We start from the raw sequence: 15649 nt of genomic DNA, 5'->3' as shown, positions 1-15649 counted from the left end.
AAAGAATTAATAGCATCCACCAAATTGTCGCCAGCTTCGGCTAAGAGAGAAGCATTGGGCGATAAAACAATGAAACGGTAGCTTAAGAATTGGTTGAACCTCCTGTGATCAAGACTGTGAGATTCCTCTCTTATGCTTATCACGGTGGCATAAATGCATTTTAACTCAAATTGAAAACAAAGTGAAAATCAAGCTCGAAGTTCTTGTATGTCCTACAGCTTGGCTAAAGTGCATTTTGGTGTTTTATAATCACTACGAATTCGAGGTTTCTATAGCTTGTAGAGAAAAACTACATTATGTTTCTTGTCAGAAAAACGTTACTCTACGATATGAATTCCAAGTCCATAAGCTACAATGGAATGGAATGCAGAAAACAAACATTCAATTGATTGTGAAAATGGTAATGAAAAGAAGCAAATAAAAGCTGTCAACAATTTGCTCCACATAATAGTGATAGCAACTATGTAGGTATTTATGCCGCTGCTTGCAGATCCTTCACCTGTTTTATCACGCGAACGAACAATAAACGACAGATCTCAGTTTGATTACAGCTCCATTAAGCAAGATGCATTCATTCCCACATAAAATAGCTCTCTTCAACGAGAATGTGTGCAATCAATTTAATGAAGAATAAAAAAACAAGCACAGGTTAACAGATTCCAGCAGCGCCACACCACAATGCACAGGTTTTATTGAACCATTCAAACAAAAGAGAAAAAGAACGACCGAACATAAATGCTTTTCCTCGCGTTGTTTCGTTACCTGGTTTCGCTCTCCAGTCAGTACTAGTAGATATTAAATTGTTTAAATCTGATTGATTTAAGTCCAGAATATGGCATAATTGAGATATCGAAAATGGTCAATTTTGACCAAATTGAAGCCTGACTGATTGAAGCCAGTCTCTTACGAGGGTCGGTAGACAAATTCCTCTGTTCTGTTTGTGGACTTTAAGGCGGTGTACGATTCAGTCAAACGAAATGAGCTGTGTCAGATAATACTAGAACATGGTTTTCCGAGGACACTAATTACGCTGATTCTTGCGACGCTGGACAGAACTAGGAAGAGTTTAATTCTATGTTTAATCAAACTCAAAGTGAGAGTTTCTTTTCGCTGGATAAGCATAGGAAAAAAACTCCCACTTGGATTATTCACATTTTGGATTTGGACCCTTTTCGCATGTTTCGCCCTAAAATGAATCATCCTTTGATCTCACTAGAAGCGCTTGACGTGTCTCCTCGTCGTGGGCGGTGATGCCCGACTAGCTAATTAGCGAATTGAAGCAAAACCTTTGACTGAAACTGTTCCGAAAGACAGCTTGCTGTGCTGTTCGCTACTATTATTATTCACATTACAAACGAGCGTCGCTTAGAACCCTTTAACAGTACGCCGAGGCCAACGCACGCAAAGTGCAAACGAGCGTGAAGAATTCGACAGCTCACTGAGTGCGCCTGCTTCCATATACGTACATAAGTACGATGTGATCAACACAGCTTCTAACTAACTAAACGCAATGTTCGAACCAACCAGCGGGACGGAATAGAATTGTGCGCTGGAAGTCCGTTTTTTTATCTTGATTTTTTCAAATTAAAAACTTACCGGTATCGATCATTTTCCTCCTACAAGCAGAAAAGACGAAGTTCAGCCGTTTTGGAAACCGTTAATTCCAACAAATTAGTTACTGTGGAAAAGGAAATGTATCCGTCAGGGTTCTCCGGTCGAATACTGTTTGCTGTTGTCGCCAGATGAGTTCGTTCCTAATGTTTGGAAATTAATGTGTTTTGCTTTGTTTCTACTGCGCGTCACTCACTACTTGTACACATAAATCGACAGCTATGTTTTCACTTCAATTAAGGTCAAACCGGCCGCCGCCGGTGTAGCAGCAAACAATTTCTTTATTTTTGTTTTTTTTTTCGGCAGTGCCGTCACGAGCGACCTTCAGCAAACCGGTAACATATTCCGTCCTTTAGGTTGAAAAAAAAATCCCCTCGGCTCGTCCGGTTCCGCTCGTACCTTTGCCGATACACAACACACAAAACACGTTTACGCAGCAGCGATCTACTTTTTCAATCAATCCGAATCATCTGCTGTCAGCAGTCACTTTCAATTGCTGAAGATTGATAACGACGATAACGAATAGGCAAAAAAGTTGTTGTTTATCAACTCGAGCGGTGTTTTTCTTGTGCTGTTCGAGAGTCCACCACTAGCAAGGTATTGCAACATGTAAAAGCTTTCAAGTGGTCGGCTGGCTGGCGATAGTCGAACGTTACTAATAACACAAACGAACTTAAGATGTGTTGTGCGATAAGCTATTGTTGTTTCGTTGAAAATAATATCCTGCAATAAAAAAGAAACAGAAAAAAAAACAAAAATAAACAAATGTAAGATAATGGAACGTAATAAACGTAATAGATATATTGTAACTAGATAGAAAAGTGCAAAACCAAAAGGTAATATATCAACGATTTAGTATTGCTGATTGCAAGAACAATTTTACATTCAAAGGTGCACAGTCGCTCATTAAAATAATGCTATTTTAGATTGAATCGTATATAAGTGTCTTTGGAGTACGGCGAAAAAGTGCGCCGAAGATACCGACACGATTCAATCTAAAACTAAAACCCGTTTACGAGCGATTGCGCACTTTTGATGCGAAAGTTTCTCTTGCAATCAGCATAATACACTTTGAACTCAAGACATGATTAGATGCATACAACAAAAGACACATGAACCGTCACGAACGGAACCAGGAGTGGTCTGCCTATTGACCATTTTGATCGAAAATGTGATTTTTGCATAAACCGTATCTAGCTGCGTAGATCTACTCTGCAAATAAATTAAAATTTCGAAAAATCGGCTTTTTACTCTGCTTTTTTCACTTTTCCATTTTTGGTCTGAGCGCAACCAGAGTGGTCTATGTGTGTGGGACTTGACAGAGATTTACATAAAATTCTCATAATTTAGGTATTCAATGAAAGCAGTTAACAAGCAAAAATCGAATGTCGTTTTCCGAAGCCATTTTAAAATCCAAAATCTTAACTTAAAATAACCTGGAGTAACCAACAAGAGGATGTAATAAATCGGCAGTATTCGTAGTGGGAGAAAGGGATTGAGAAGCTGTTGTCCATACTAGAGTTCGTAAAATGTAAATGTCCCCATGCCGGCGCTGATACAACAGGTTTCCTTGGCAACGGAAGTTTGTTTGGTGGTCTAAATAGACGAAATGAAAATTTTCATATTCTCGAACAACCTGAAGTCTGAACAAAAAGCATTTTTCTCAAGCTCGTGAATTCTAATAAACATTTTATCCAAATATAGATAGTTAAATCTGGTCGGCGTTAAGTTAGACCGAACCAAGTGACAAAATTCTGATTTCGAGAAAAACGCGTTCAAAGTTTGTTGCTCTGTATGGTTTGTACGCTGGCTCTTGCCGTATCAAGAATTCCTCTGCATTGTACTCGGTCCTGGGCTACTCGTCGCCAATTCGTTGCACGCCTCGACACACGCGAATCGGCTTCAACCTGGTCGAGCCATCTAGCACGTTGGGCCCCTTTGTTCCTGGTGCCGGTGGGATTCTTGAAGAGTACGGATTTCACTGCACAGTCGTCTGGCATCCTTGTGACGTAGCCGGCTCACCGTAATCTCTCAACTTTCGCCAGGTGTACGATGGGAATCTCTCCAAAGAGTGTCTGTAGCTCTTGATTCATACACCTCCGCCTCTCTCCGCTTTCCGTTTGTACTCCGCCAAAAATAGTCCGCAACGCCTTTCATTCAAATACGGCATGTATGTCCTCCGTAAGCGAAGTTACTGTCTCAAGTCCATTGACGACTACCGGTCTGATTAGCGTTTTGTACATCGTCAGTTTTGTGCGGCGGCGTATGCTCCCAGATCGAAGCATCTCATGGTTCTGGCTGTTAGCAAATTCTTGATTCTAATTTTTTTTAATTTTGCGACTTGGTCTGATCTGATTTAACACCGACTATATAGTTTAAGTAATAGCTATAGATTGCGTTATTATTTCGGTAAAAGATCGTGCTCTGTTGGTCTGAAACAGTGGCCTTGAAGTTTCCTAGCAAATAATAACGGAAGAATCGTCCTTCTTACGTTGGTAAGCATTTTTTGTGTCGTTTGCTATCAGGGAAAAACTACATTTTAGTCCTTCGAACCGGTTCTGAACCAGTGATCTACGGATCTACAGTCCATAGGTCCTTCTTCTACATTCGAGCATTGTCTTTGCTATCAGAGAAAATCTACGCAAGCGAAAGATTTCAACCAAATTTAACCTTCTGTCTGTCTATGCAAAAAACTACAAGGTATACAGCCCAAGGGTTGTACGAAAGGATGACGTAGGACAATATCAGATCATTAGATCAAAGACTAATGTAAACTGCATTTCTGGCATATCGGCACCAAAAGGGCAAATCTGCAAAATGTAAACAACTCGAGTGAGGGTTTCTTTCCCTATGCTAGTCCAGCAGAAAAAAACGGCCCTGGCGGGTATTGTGGGTTCGAATCCGGTTATAATCTCAGATTATAGCTTGGTTCGACCCATGCACCTTCCAGCATTGGACAAAAGGTAGGAGTCACAACGACAACTTGTTAAGCGTAGCTACCTATTACCCCCCTTCCCCCTTTCCTTTCCACTCTTTCCCCTGTGCATTCCCAAAAAATCTCTCTTCATTACTTTCCCTTACCGTCCCTTCATCAATTGTAGAACGTAGAACCATCGTGTATTAATATATACATATTAATATATTAATATATTAATATTATATAATAATATATTAATATATACATGGCCGCATTTCAAGGTCATGACTAAAATCACGAGGTTTGGTCAAATTAATTCAATTTGCTTGATTAGTTCGAGATTTATGAGGAAATTTGTATTTCATTTGCGTGGAAACTCCCCCTCCTAAAGAGGGGAGGGGTCTCCGTACATCATAGAAACAAAATTTACCTTCTAAAACCCCCACATGCCAAATTTGGTTCCATTTGCTTGATTAGTTCTCGAGTTTTGAGGAAATTTGTGTTTGACTTGTATAGGAGCCCCCCCCCCCTCTTACACCCTCTTCTCTTACCCCGTCCATAAAATTGCTGGACATTTTATCTATCCAACGACACATAAATTGTTCAGTTTCGTTCAGTAGTTAAGTAGTTATTACCATTTGAAATCTTTCATTCAAACGTTACACATCCATTTTCGTTTTCACAAAGTGCTACACAGTCCCAGTATAGTAAACAAAGACATAATCCTACGTCAAAATACTTACGTTGGCTGTACATTAGGTTCGGTTTGACCCCAAACATTTAAACTGCTATATTTTAGCTAGATGGAAAACTAGATGGACTTTCAAATTTTTAGATGTTTTAGAAAGGCAATTTACTGAGCTGAATGAGAAAATTATAAATAGAGGCTTGGCGAAAGGGGGCGGGGACACTTTACAAGGAGGGGTTGTAGTGAAAATAGATCGAAAAAATCGGATTTTTTCATATTGGTAACGTATCACGAAATCTTCACTTTTTTAATCTACTTTTTTGGTAAAAAATTTATCAATTCTCTTCGTTTAAATCATTTTTACTCACGAAAAAATCTGTTCAATAGACAAGATCTGCAGTGAACATGGTCCGGGCGGTAGATAAAACCTTGGTGAACGGTTCAGAATTCAAATTTAAAAAAACCCATTTTTCCATTGGCGGAACTAACGTTTATACCTAGGAGGGATTGGGTTAAAGCACAGGCACCCTTAATTTTTTTATCGCCGCTATTCTATCAGCATTTTAAAATTGAATGATTTGTTTCTTTGTTAATGTTAAATTCAACTGGCATAATTGTTCTATTGAATACTAGCTGATCCGACAAACTTCGTATTGCCACAAATTAACCTATGTTGTACATAAATCATGAATCTCGGATGATCTTTGTCACAATCTCGAGTTTTGCAAGTTTCTGAGGAATTCAACCTTAGATGATTCATTTTGGCAGTTACGTAACTATGAAAGCATCCCAGGTAACCAATAAGCATCACCAATGCTATTCAAATATAGGCCAATAAGCATTTAAGTCGCCTTAAATGCTATTTTGGCAAAATATACAGCTATTTTACTGATAACCTTCTTATAGTGCTGACAATGCTAATTTACAGCTAATTACCGACACGAAGAATTTGAATACAATTTTGGATGCCAATTTACAACACCTATGCAGTCAAAAAGCTAACATACAATAACGTGCAGTATAAAATGATGGATACGCAGATACGCTGATCCCCTCTTAAAAGGGGAAGGGGTCGTAATACACCACATTAAAAAATTCTGCAATCTAAAACTCCCACATGCCAAATTTGGTTCCATGGCTTGATTAGTACTCAAATTATAAAGAAATTTGAATTTCATTTGTATGGGAGCCCCCCCCCCCCCGCTTAAAAGGGGAAGGGGTCGTAATTCACCATAGAAAAAATTTCCGCCATCTAAAACTCCCTCATGCCAAATTTGGTTCCATTTGCTTGATTAGTTCTCGAGATAAGAGGAAATTTGCATTTCATTCGTATGGAAGCCCACCCTCTTAAAGGGGAGATGGGTCATAACTCGCTTTCTAAAGAGGAGAGGGGTCTCAATTCACCATAGAAAAAAACTTGCCTGCAAAACCACTTACATGTTAAATTTGGTTCCATTTGCTTGTTTAGTTCTCGAGTTATGAGAAAATTTGTTTTTCATTTGTATAGGAGCCCCCCCCTCCTAAAGTGGGCAGAGGTCCTAATTCATCATAGAAAAAATTCTTGCCTCCAAAAACACCTACATGCCAAATTTGGTTCCATTTGCTTGATTAGTTCTCGAGTTATGAGGAAATTTGTATTTCGTTTGTATAGGAGCCCCCCCTCCTAAAGTGGGGAGGGGTCCCAATTCATCATAGAAAAAAAATTTGTCTCCAAAAACACACATGCCAAATTTGATTCCATTTTCTTGATAAGTTCTCGAGTTATGAGGAAATTTGTATTTCATTTGTACAGGAGCCCCCCCCTCTTAAAGTGGGGAGGGGTCCTAATTCACCATAGAAAATTTTCTTTCCCTCGAAAACCTTCACATGCCAAATTTGGTTCCATTTGCTTGATTAGTTCTCGAGTTATGAGGAAATTTGTATGGCAGCGGAAAGGGGAGAGGAGTTATAATTCCCCTTATAAAGAAGGGAGGGGTCTCAATTTACCATAGAATAAATTCTTGTCACCGAAAACACCCACATGCCATTTGCTTGATTAGTTCTCGAGTTATGCAGAAATTTGTGTTTCATTTGTATGGGAGCTCCCCCTCTTAGTGGGGGGAGGGGTCTCTAACCATCACTAAAACCTTTCCTGGCCCCAAAAACCTCTACATGCAAATTTTCACGCCGATTGGTTCAGTAGTTTTCGATTCTATAAGGAACATACGGACAGACAGACAGACAGAAGTCCTTTTTTATAGGTATAGATTAGTTATGCTTATAAAAAACTAATATTAGCTAATTTAAATTTATGTGCGAACTTATGTGATGGTTCGCGGAACTCAAAGAGGATTTCAACTGTAGAGAAAGTTTAAATACAGGCAGTTATTGGTTCGTAGCATCTAAAAGTGGTTCGATGGAAACTAGGCTGCAGAAGTCCGCTTGATCAGCGGGAGCGTTGCGACGCTCGGATCGATCTCACTATTTAAGATCTTTTCTACGCCGCTCGAGTGTTTGAAGATCCAGAAGACGACAACTATCAGGGTGCGGTGGAAGATTTGCTGAATCAAGGCAAGTCTCGTAGCATAAGCCGTAAGGATCGCTGAAATCACGGGTAATCTTAGTGATGAAGCCAAGCTGACCTGATAGCTTTTGATATTACCGTGGTTCGATATAAATTGAACGTCCGTTTGACATCAAGCAGTACTCCGAGGTCATTGACTTGGTCGACACTTAAAATTACATGTACATTTATTTGATAGTTGAAGAAGATCGGACTAGCGATGCGATGGAAAATCATTACTTAGCTGATGACCAGCCAGTTTTTTGCTGCACCAGTTTGCGAACATATCCGAAAGCTTCTGAAACCGCATGCAATCATCTATAGAGCGAACCGGTGAATACAATTTCAAGTCATCAGCGTACATTAGCTTGCATTCAACTCCAAGCATCAAGGTGATATCGTTGAAAAACAGCACAAACAGGAGAAGTCCCATATTGCTGCCTTGAGGCTCACCCGACAAATTAGTAAACCGGAAAGAATAACACCAGTCAAGCTGCACAAGCAGAACTCTGTCGTATAAATAAAATCTGAGCCATTCCGTGAAATTCCAGGGTGCGCCAAGTCGCGAAATTTTCTGTAGTAGTCTTTTATGGTCAATACGATCAAACGCTGCTTTCAGATCAGTATAGATTACGCGATTTGCGCTTTTTGTTCCATGTGGGAGAAACAGGTAGACCTAAAATCCATAAGGTTCATGCTTACAGATCAACCAGGCACAAATCCTTGGTGGTCAGTAAAACTACTCACTACTATTTCAATTAATTTCGATGCAGTAGAAAGACCCCGATAATTGCGAACATTCCGGCTTTTGAAAACAGGAAACATGAGTGACTGCTTATCGATCATTGTCAATTTTTCATCCTCGAACGATTTGTTGAGTATAAGGCACAAAGGCTCCACTAACGTCATTGCTCAACGAGCGAAGACTACCACCGCTGGGATACCGTCAGGTCCAGGGAAATACGATCGCTTCAGTGTTTTTTCCAGCTGACAGTATCATATCATGAGTTATTTCAAATGGAAAGGTATTTCTATTGTCTATACAGAATAAATTGCAATAATTTGATTTTAGAAAAATAATTTCAGGTCGTTTCCGTGGAAGTCCTTAAAATTCGCGAAAAAAATTGTTGCTGCAGGTTGAGACATTTTTCGTTTTTACAATAATAAAAATAAAATCCATATTTTTGTACATATGGTATTTTTCCAACATCAAGCATTAAATTTAGACCAATTTCTGTCGAAAATGATGGCCAAGACAAGACAATAGCGACCGGTAGGGACGCCAATGTTTATTTGACCGTCAGCCCAATATAAAGCATAAAAATGCACAACGCATATTTCAAAAGCCTTTAACTTACTTATATAGTACTTTACAATGATGGATAAAATGGATAAAACGTTGAAAAACAATTTTCCACTGACAAAAATTATAGATTTCTCAACAGCACAGCCAAGTCCTTCAAAACTTATCAAATACATAAAAAAAACCCTTAACCGATTCTTGGAGGAAATCAAAAAAATATTGGCTCGAAAAAGTTAGACCAACTTCGTGTTTTTAGTCTTGACCTTGAAATGCGGTCAAGCATATATATACTTGTTAAGCGTAGCTACCAATGCTTGTAGCTTGTGTTTACATGTCTCTGTCACTCTCTGTTTTCAGTTTGTACTCCGCCAAATATCGTCCGTAGCACTTTCGGCTCAAACACGACAATGGCGCGTACGACCTCCGTGAGCAATGTCACAGCTCCAACTTCATAACGAACTAACGGTCTGTTAAGGGTTTTGACGGCGTATGCTTCTTGACCGTAGCGTTTTGCGAAGGGCAAAGTAGGCCCGATTTAGCCGCTTGAATGCACCGCTGGATCTTCTTACTAGTATTGTTGTCCGCAGTCACCAGCGATCCCAAAAATCCGAATTTATCTAACACTTCTAGTTCATCACCGTCAACGGTTACCGTCCGCGGGAGATGCGCGGTTGTTCTTTCTGAGTCCCTTCCTTTCACAAATTTGGTCTTCGACGTATTTATTTTGAGCCCAATTCTCCTAGACTCCACTTTCAGTCTGACGTAGATTGCATCCGCCGTTGCAAAGCTTCTGGCTATGACAGCAAGGTCATCTGCAGAGCCCCTGCAAGTTGTCTACCCTTCGTAAAAATCGTGTCTCGTCCGATCACCCCCAATGGAGCGATGTTGAACAGAACAGCATGTAGGATAAGCCATCACCTTGTCCCAACCTTCGCCGCGTCTCAAAGGGACTCGAGGGTATCCCCGAGATGCGCACGAAACACATCACTCGATCCAATGACAGCTCTGATCAGTCGCGTCAGTTTATCCGAAAGCCGTATTCGTGCATTATCTGCCATAGCTGGGTTCGATCGACTGTATCGTATGCTGCTTTGAAATCAATGAAAATGTGATGCGTGGGCACGTTGTAAAGATGTGATGCGTGGGAACGGAACACTTTCGTAATTTAGCGTTCACGTTTTGTACCAATCTGTTTGGATACTATAAACACATTTATTTCATTACTTTCTTCTGTCGTCCACTCTGTCGCAAATCTTCTTCGCAAGTTCTTGTATCGCATTTATCGCTAGTTTTAAAAGATATTCTTCTTTTGATACGGTGCCCCGGCGGCGGTCACGGTCGCGGTCGCGGTTGCAGCTCGCAAATAAGGAAGCAGACAGCACAGATTACGTTCGGACGGAACGGAACAGGGCTGGACAGCCCTGAAACGGTCAGCTTGATAAAGTTATTTGAATTTAATCGAAGATTTACTTGAAATTTTTTGAGTTTTAAAATGTATTTTTTGGAGAGCAATAAGACGATTTCTTCGGAGTCATTTCCTCTATGATCGAACTTGCCCACGGTTCATTTTACAGGAGTTTCGACATTTTCTTTCGTTGAGTTTGTTAAGCACGGCACTGGAATACTTGTGCGTAAAATAATCGTTTTTCATCCACTTCCCGCGGTCGCATCATTAGAAAATTAGTATCAAAATAAGCGGCAAAGTCAATATTAAGATTCGAAATATGAAATTAGAAAAAAGTGATTTTTCCGAAATTTATAGTCGTCTATGTGCCCTTAAATGCATTGCCCTACTATCCAGCTAATCCATTCGAGCCGATCACGAACTGTGCACAAAAAAAACTTTACAAGAATATATTCGTTAACCCTTCGCGCTGGGCACGAACGCAAAAATGGTTCGGCATGCTCCCGTGAGTATTCAAATGATACCGCTTCTATTCATGCCATGGAATGCAAAACCAACCAGAAAAAATCATTTGTTTATTTTTTTGAGTATAATGTGACCACGGCAGTCATCATTGCATCTTCATGATTCGAAGCCAGGCCTTCAAACGCTACAAATTTTGATGAAAATATTTTCGTAAAAACGAAATAAAAGTTGATAAATCGAACTACAGGATTTCGCCTCGCTAATATTGCTGAGCTGAGCATTTTCCATTTGTATTCCTTCTGGTGCAGTATTTCATGTGAGTTGCCTTTAAAACTTTGTAGTGAATGAGTCTTTGGGGAAAAAAGTTAAAAGAAAGTGAAAAACACTTGGCGCTAAAATGTGTTTTTGTGAAGAACGGAAATCGAATGAATTCACTTCCCTTAAGTAAAGTAAAAATACCTGGCCAGTATAAGTCGACAAAAAAGGAAACGAAAAAAGATGATAACGTAGGCAGAAAAATTATGAAACAATAAGTAGCATCAATTTTTTATGATAAAATCAAGCCCTGACTTTCAGAGCCTTTCGTGTATTGTATAAACCAAATGCACACAGCTGCTAAGTGGAAGTTTTGCTATCATTCCTAGACCTCCCATCACATGTATCAGAGGAAAAATTTGCCACTGGGGAATAATCAAAAGCAAGGGAATAATACTTACACAAACAGTGGGCACATTCGGCTGCAATTCTCTGGTACACAATCCACGTCTGCAGTTCTAGTATGCTGGCAGCGCTCATAGCTCTTCCTAGACAGTTCGTTCCTTTGTTTGGTTGTTTAGTTACACTTTTACGAGTAAGTTTCAGGCCACTTTATGGAAATGCAACTTTCTTCAACTGGTTCACGACATCCCACCAGCGCTGCGGATACCCTGCGGAAGGGAAGATCAAGGAAGAGAAAGGGAAACATTATACTGAATTGAATTGGCTTTTCATAGAAGTTTCACACTGTAAAATATTATTTTACTCAATCCTTTCGCTTCATATAACCCTATATGTTTGCCAACGACGATAGCTTACATGTACGTACGTCCGTTCGAATTCCATCCGATATCCCCTTCAATTTTTCAACGAAACAGAAAATCAATACGTTAGTTGGCTCCATTGCAGTTTGTCCCACACTGCACGCTGCGGTGTTGCAGTAAGTAATAGAGTAAAAACAACGTTTGGTCCAATATTGCAATATTAGAATACCTTTTCGTTCGTTTGAATACCAGTTTTTAGTACCAGTCGTACCAGTTTTTTGGAATATTTATATTTCTTCTCTTCAGAAGCTAATAACGCTAATTAGTATTTGTCTGTTTTTGAAATTCTCATTTACTTTTAGACGACCAAACTACGTGGAAAAAGTTTACCATCGACAAACGTAGGTACCCTTCGAATCGGAAAATTGAAGGTATCGAGCAACGTGACGACGACGACGACGACGGTCTACTATACGAGAACGCGGAATCAACTTCGTGCCTTCCAACGTAAGTGCAATGAAAGTCATAGAAAGTCAAACGTATCGAGTTCGATTTTCCATTGCCGTCCGTATCTATTTCAGTGTTTTCAAATATGCAAATAGATAGCTATTGGAACCGTTGGTTGGTTTGGTGGTTTGGCTGGCAAGTTGGCTAATCAGCTCGAACGGAACACCGACTGGCGTGACAAGGAAATTATTAGGTGTGCCGCACACCAACCGGCCATGGTCCGATCACGATCACGGTACGAGGACCGGACCGGTAGGATTTTAGCACCTCTAATGTTTTATGCACTAATTGCCATCGTGACAGAAGTATATGATAGGTAGTATGACGCGATATAATTTTCTCATAGTGTTGTTTTATTGATTTTAGGATTTTGTCCGATTCGTGTGACAAAAAAGTTGAAGGTTGTATCCGAGACACTACCACCGTGTTAACGTAGGACCACGCAAAGTTGGGGTTTAAAGAGTTAGGAGCTTGCTTATCAAATTATTTGCATGGAAACAAAAAATAAGAAAATTAATAAATTTATCATTGCGTTGCATTGCAGAAAGAGAAGACTTAATTTTCAATATTGGTTGCAATATGACAAGCATGCGAACGAAAATGCGATAAAAATTAAAAAATGATGAAAAGATAGAAAAAATACGACGAAAAGTTGACAGACAGTGAAAAACGACAAAAATATGATGGAAACAACATGAAAATACGGTGTAAAAACGCCAAAACAGCCACAAAAAGAGCAAAAATATGACAAAAGCCGCTTTAAAAAGCGTCAAAAGTTATAGCGACAATGAAAAAACGATGAAAAAATAGTAAAAAGGTAACATTTTTGTTGCCTTGACAATCAACAGAATGACGAAAAATTGACAAAAAAGCGATGAACGGCGAAACGACGACACAAGATGGTGAAAAGATGACAAAATCAAACATAAAACGACTAAAGACGACGAAAGAACGACAAAACATACCCCGTTGGTGTATGGCAAAATGCGAATTTTCGTTCGAGAGATTTAAAAAATTGAAAGGTGATGAGAAGATGACGAAATACGAGTACGATGAAAAGTCGACAAAAAGACAACGAAAAACAAGAAAAATACGAAGGAAACAACCTGAAAATGCAGTGCAAAGACGCCAAAACAGTGATAAAAAGAACAAAAACATGATAAAAATCAGAATGGTTGTATTCCAGACACAAACGCGTTGCTGGCGTAGAACTACGTTAGGCGGGTTTTTGCGAAGACACCTTGAATGTTGAAGGAAAGTTTTCAGACTATATTGACTTATTTGTGGCGTAAAATACCGCTAAGTAAATAATAGTGCTAAATAATTGTTTCGTATTTTTGTAATGTATTTTGGGTACTTTGTGATGCGAAAAACAAATATTTTTATCAGTGCCAAAATCGGAATACAGCCTGAATTCGTTATTTGGGTCACGACTGGACTCCTGACTGCACTGCTGACAGTTGTTAGAAATTTCTAGATTCAAAAGTTCAATAGAATTTTGACATTCATGGAATGACCCAACTAACGAACACCCAATTAAAGAACCGTCCAATTAGCGAGCCCTCAATTAGAATTATTGCTGTTTTTTAGAATAGAAATCTCCCTTATATACCCAACTATTAACAAAATTCTAGGAAAAAGAATTAAATTTTCATATGTTACTGCCATTAATAAGAGACATTTCTTGTTCTGATTTCAACAAAAATCAAATAATACTATATTTAGCGTACGTTCTTCCGCACTGACAATTATCAATCTAATTGGTGAATCTAATCGTCGTCCGTCGAGTTTCTGCTGATTTTCACTAAATTTAGCGATTAGAAAACACTCTTTTCAAGAAAGCCATACAATTGCTGTAATTTTTGTGAATCAAATGGTACGCGAGCCACCGCGAACCATCAAAATCCGTTCTAAATTGGAAGAGCTATTAGTGCTCAAAATCATTCATTCTTTCGTGACGCTGGCTTGAATCCAAATTTTGGATTGACACCCTGCGGTAAGACGTAATTCTACGTCAAAAGAGGTTTTAAAAGCGTCTCAAAGGTCGCCGAAACATGCTAAACGCGACAATGAAAAGGGAAAAATTTGACAAAAGTGATCAAGAGACTACAAAAACGGCAAAACGAGGACAAAAGATGATGAAAAGATGTCAAAATTGAAGATAAAACGACTAAAGATGACAAAAAGACGCCAAAATAGCAACAAAACAGTCGACAATAAGCGGTGCAAAGCAAGAACAAAAATATGACAGAGAGATGACAAAAAAACAACAAAAAGATCTCCGTGTCGATGACGAAAAGGCATCGAAAAAACAATACGATGACGAAAAGAGGCCAAAACGAAATAGGACAAGGCAAACAAAAACGCGAGCAAAGGCGTTTAAAAGTGTCGGAGAGGTGTCAAAATTAAAAAGATGATGGAAACGTACAATCCAGTGAAAAACGACAAAAAAGTCAAAAATCGACGAAAATACGTTGACAAAAAAATGCGAAAAAGTATCGAAAATACAACAAAAAGACGGTAAAACAGGAACACAAAATGACATGATAAAAAAACAAATAAAAAGCTTAAAAAAGGTAACAAAACACGCGAAAAAGACGACGAAAAGATGGCGAATATACGGCAGAAAGACGACAAAAGAACGACGAAAAGACGGTAAAAAGACAGCTTTTTGTTGCGTTGACAGCAAACAGGATGACGATAAAATTGAAGAAATAGACGAAAAAATAACAAAAAGAACAGCGAAACGATGACAAAAGTCAACGAAAAGATGACAATAAAAACGAAGAAAAGAAGACAAAAAGATGCCAAAACAGCAACAAAAATACCGACAAACCTGCCAAAAAGCCACTAAAAAAATCATCGAAAAGTGCCAAAAACGAGGCTCGAAAAATCAGACTTAAAAAAACGACGAAAATACGTTGAAATGGTGGCAAAAGACCATTAAAAGACGACAGGAAAAATGGCAGAGAAATGCTAAAAAGTTACGAATAGAAGAAATTAATGAGATGACAAAAGGAATGTGAAAAGGTATCGAAAAGAAAATAAGATGACGAAATGACTATAAATAGATGAAGAAAAGTCGATGAAGAGACAATAAAAAGATGGTAAAACAGGAACAAAAAGCGAACATGTTTTTTGTTATCAATTAAAAAGCTTCAAAAAGACGACAAAATACGCAAAAAAAACGGC

At 38.9% G+C, this 15649-nt stretch overlaps 1 protein-coding gene across 5 annotated transcripts in view; it reads right to left on the bottom strand.

Annotated features, from left to right (window-relative positions):
* LOC128741568 (tumor necrosis factor alpha-induced protein 8-like protein) overlaps window positions 1-15649 on the bottom strand; it is a 46485-nt gene that overhangs the window by 9438 nt on the left and 21398 nt on the right. For all 5 annotated transcript variants that reach the window (XM_053837489.1, XM_053837488.1, XM_053837486.1 and 2 more), the window contains 2 exons: window positions 11648-11857; window positions 1597-2334 (listed from right to left, as the gene is read on the bottom strand). In XM_053837489.1, the coding sequence (XP_053693464.1) occupies window positions 1597-1609 (13 nt within the window). In that variant the 5' untranslated portion in view covers window positions 1610-2334; window positions 11648-11857. The remainder of the gene's footprint in view (window positions 1-1596; window positions 2335-11647; window positions 11858-15649) is intronic.

The sequence above is a fragment of the Sabethes cyaneus genome, chromosome 3 (assembly GCF_943734655.1).
Source record: "Sabethes cyaneus chromosome 3, idSabCyanKW18_F2, whole genome shotgun sequence".
Lineage (NCBI taxonomy): Eukaryota > Metazoa > Arthropoda > Insecta > Diptera > Culicidae > Sabethes > Sabethes cyaneus.
This window is presented reverse-complemented; position numbering and strand designations above follow the sequence as displayed.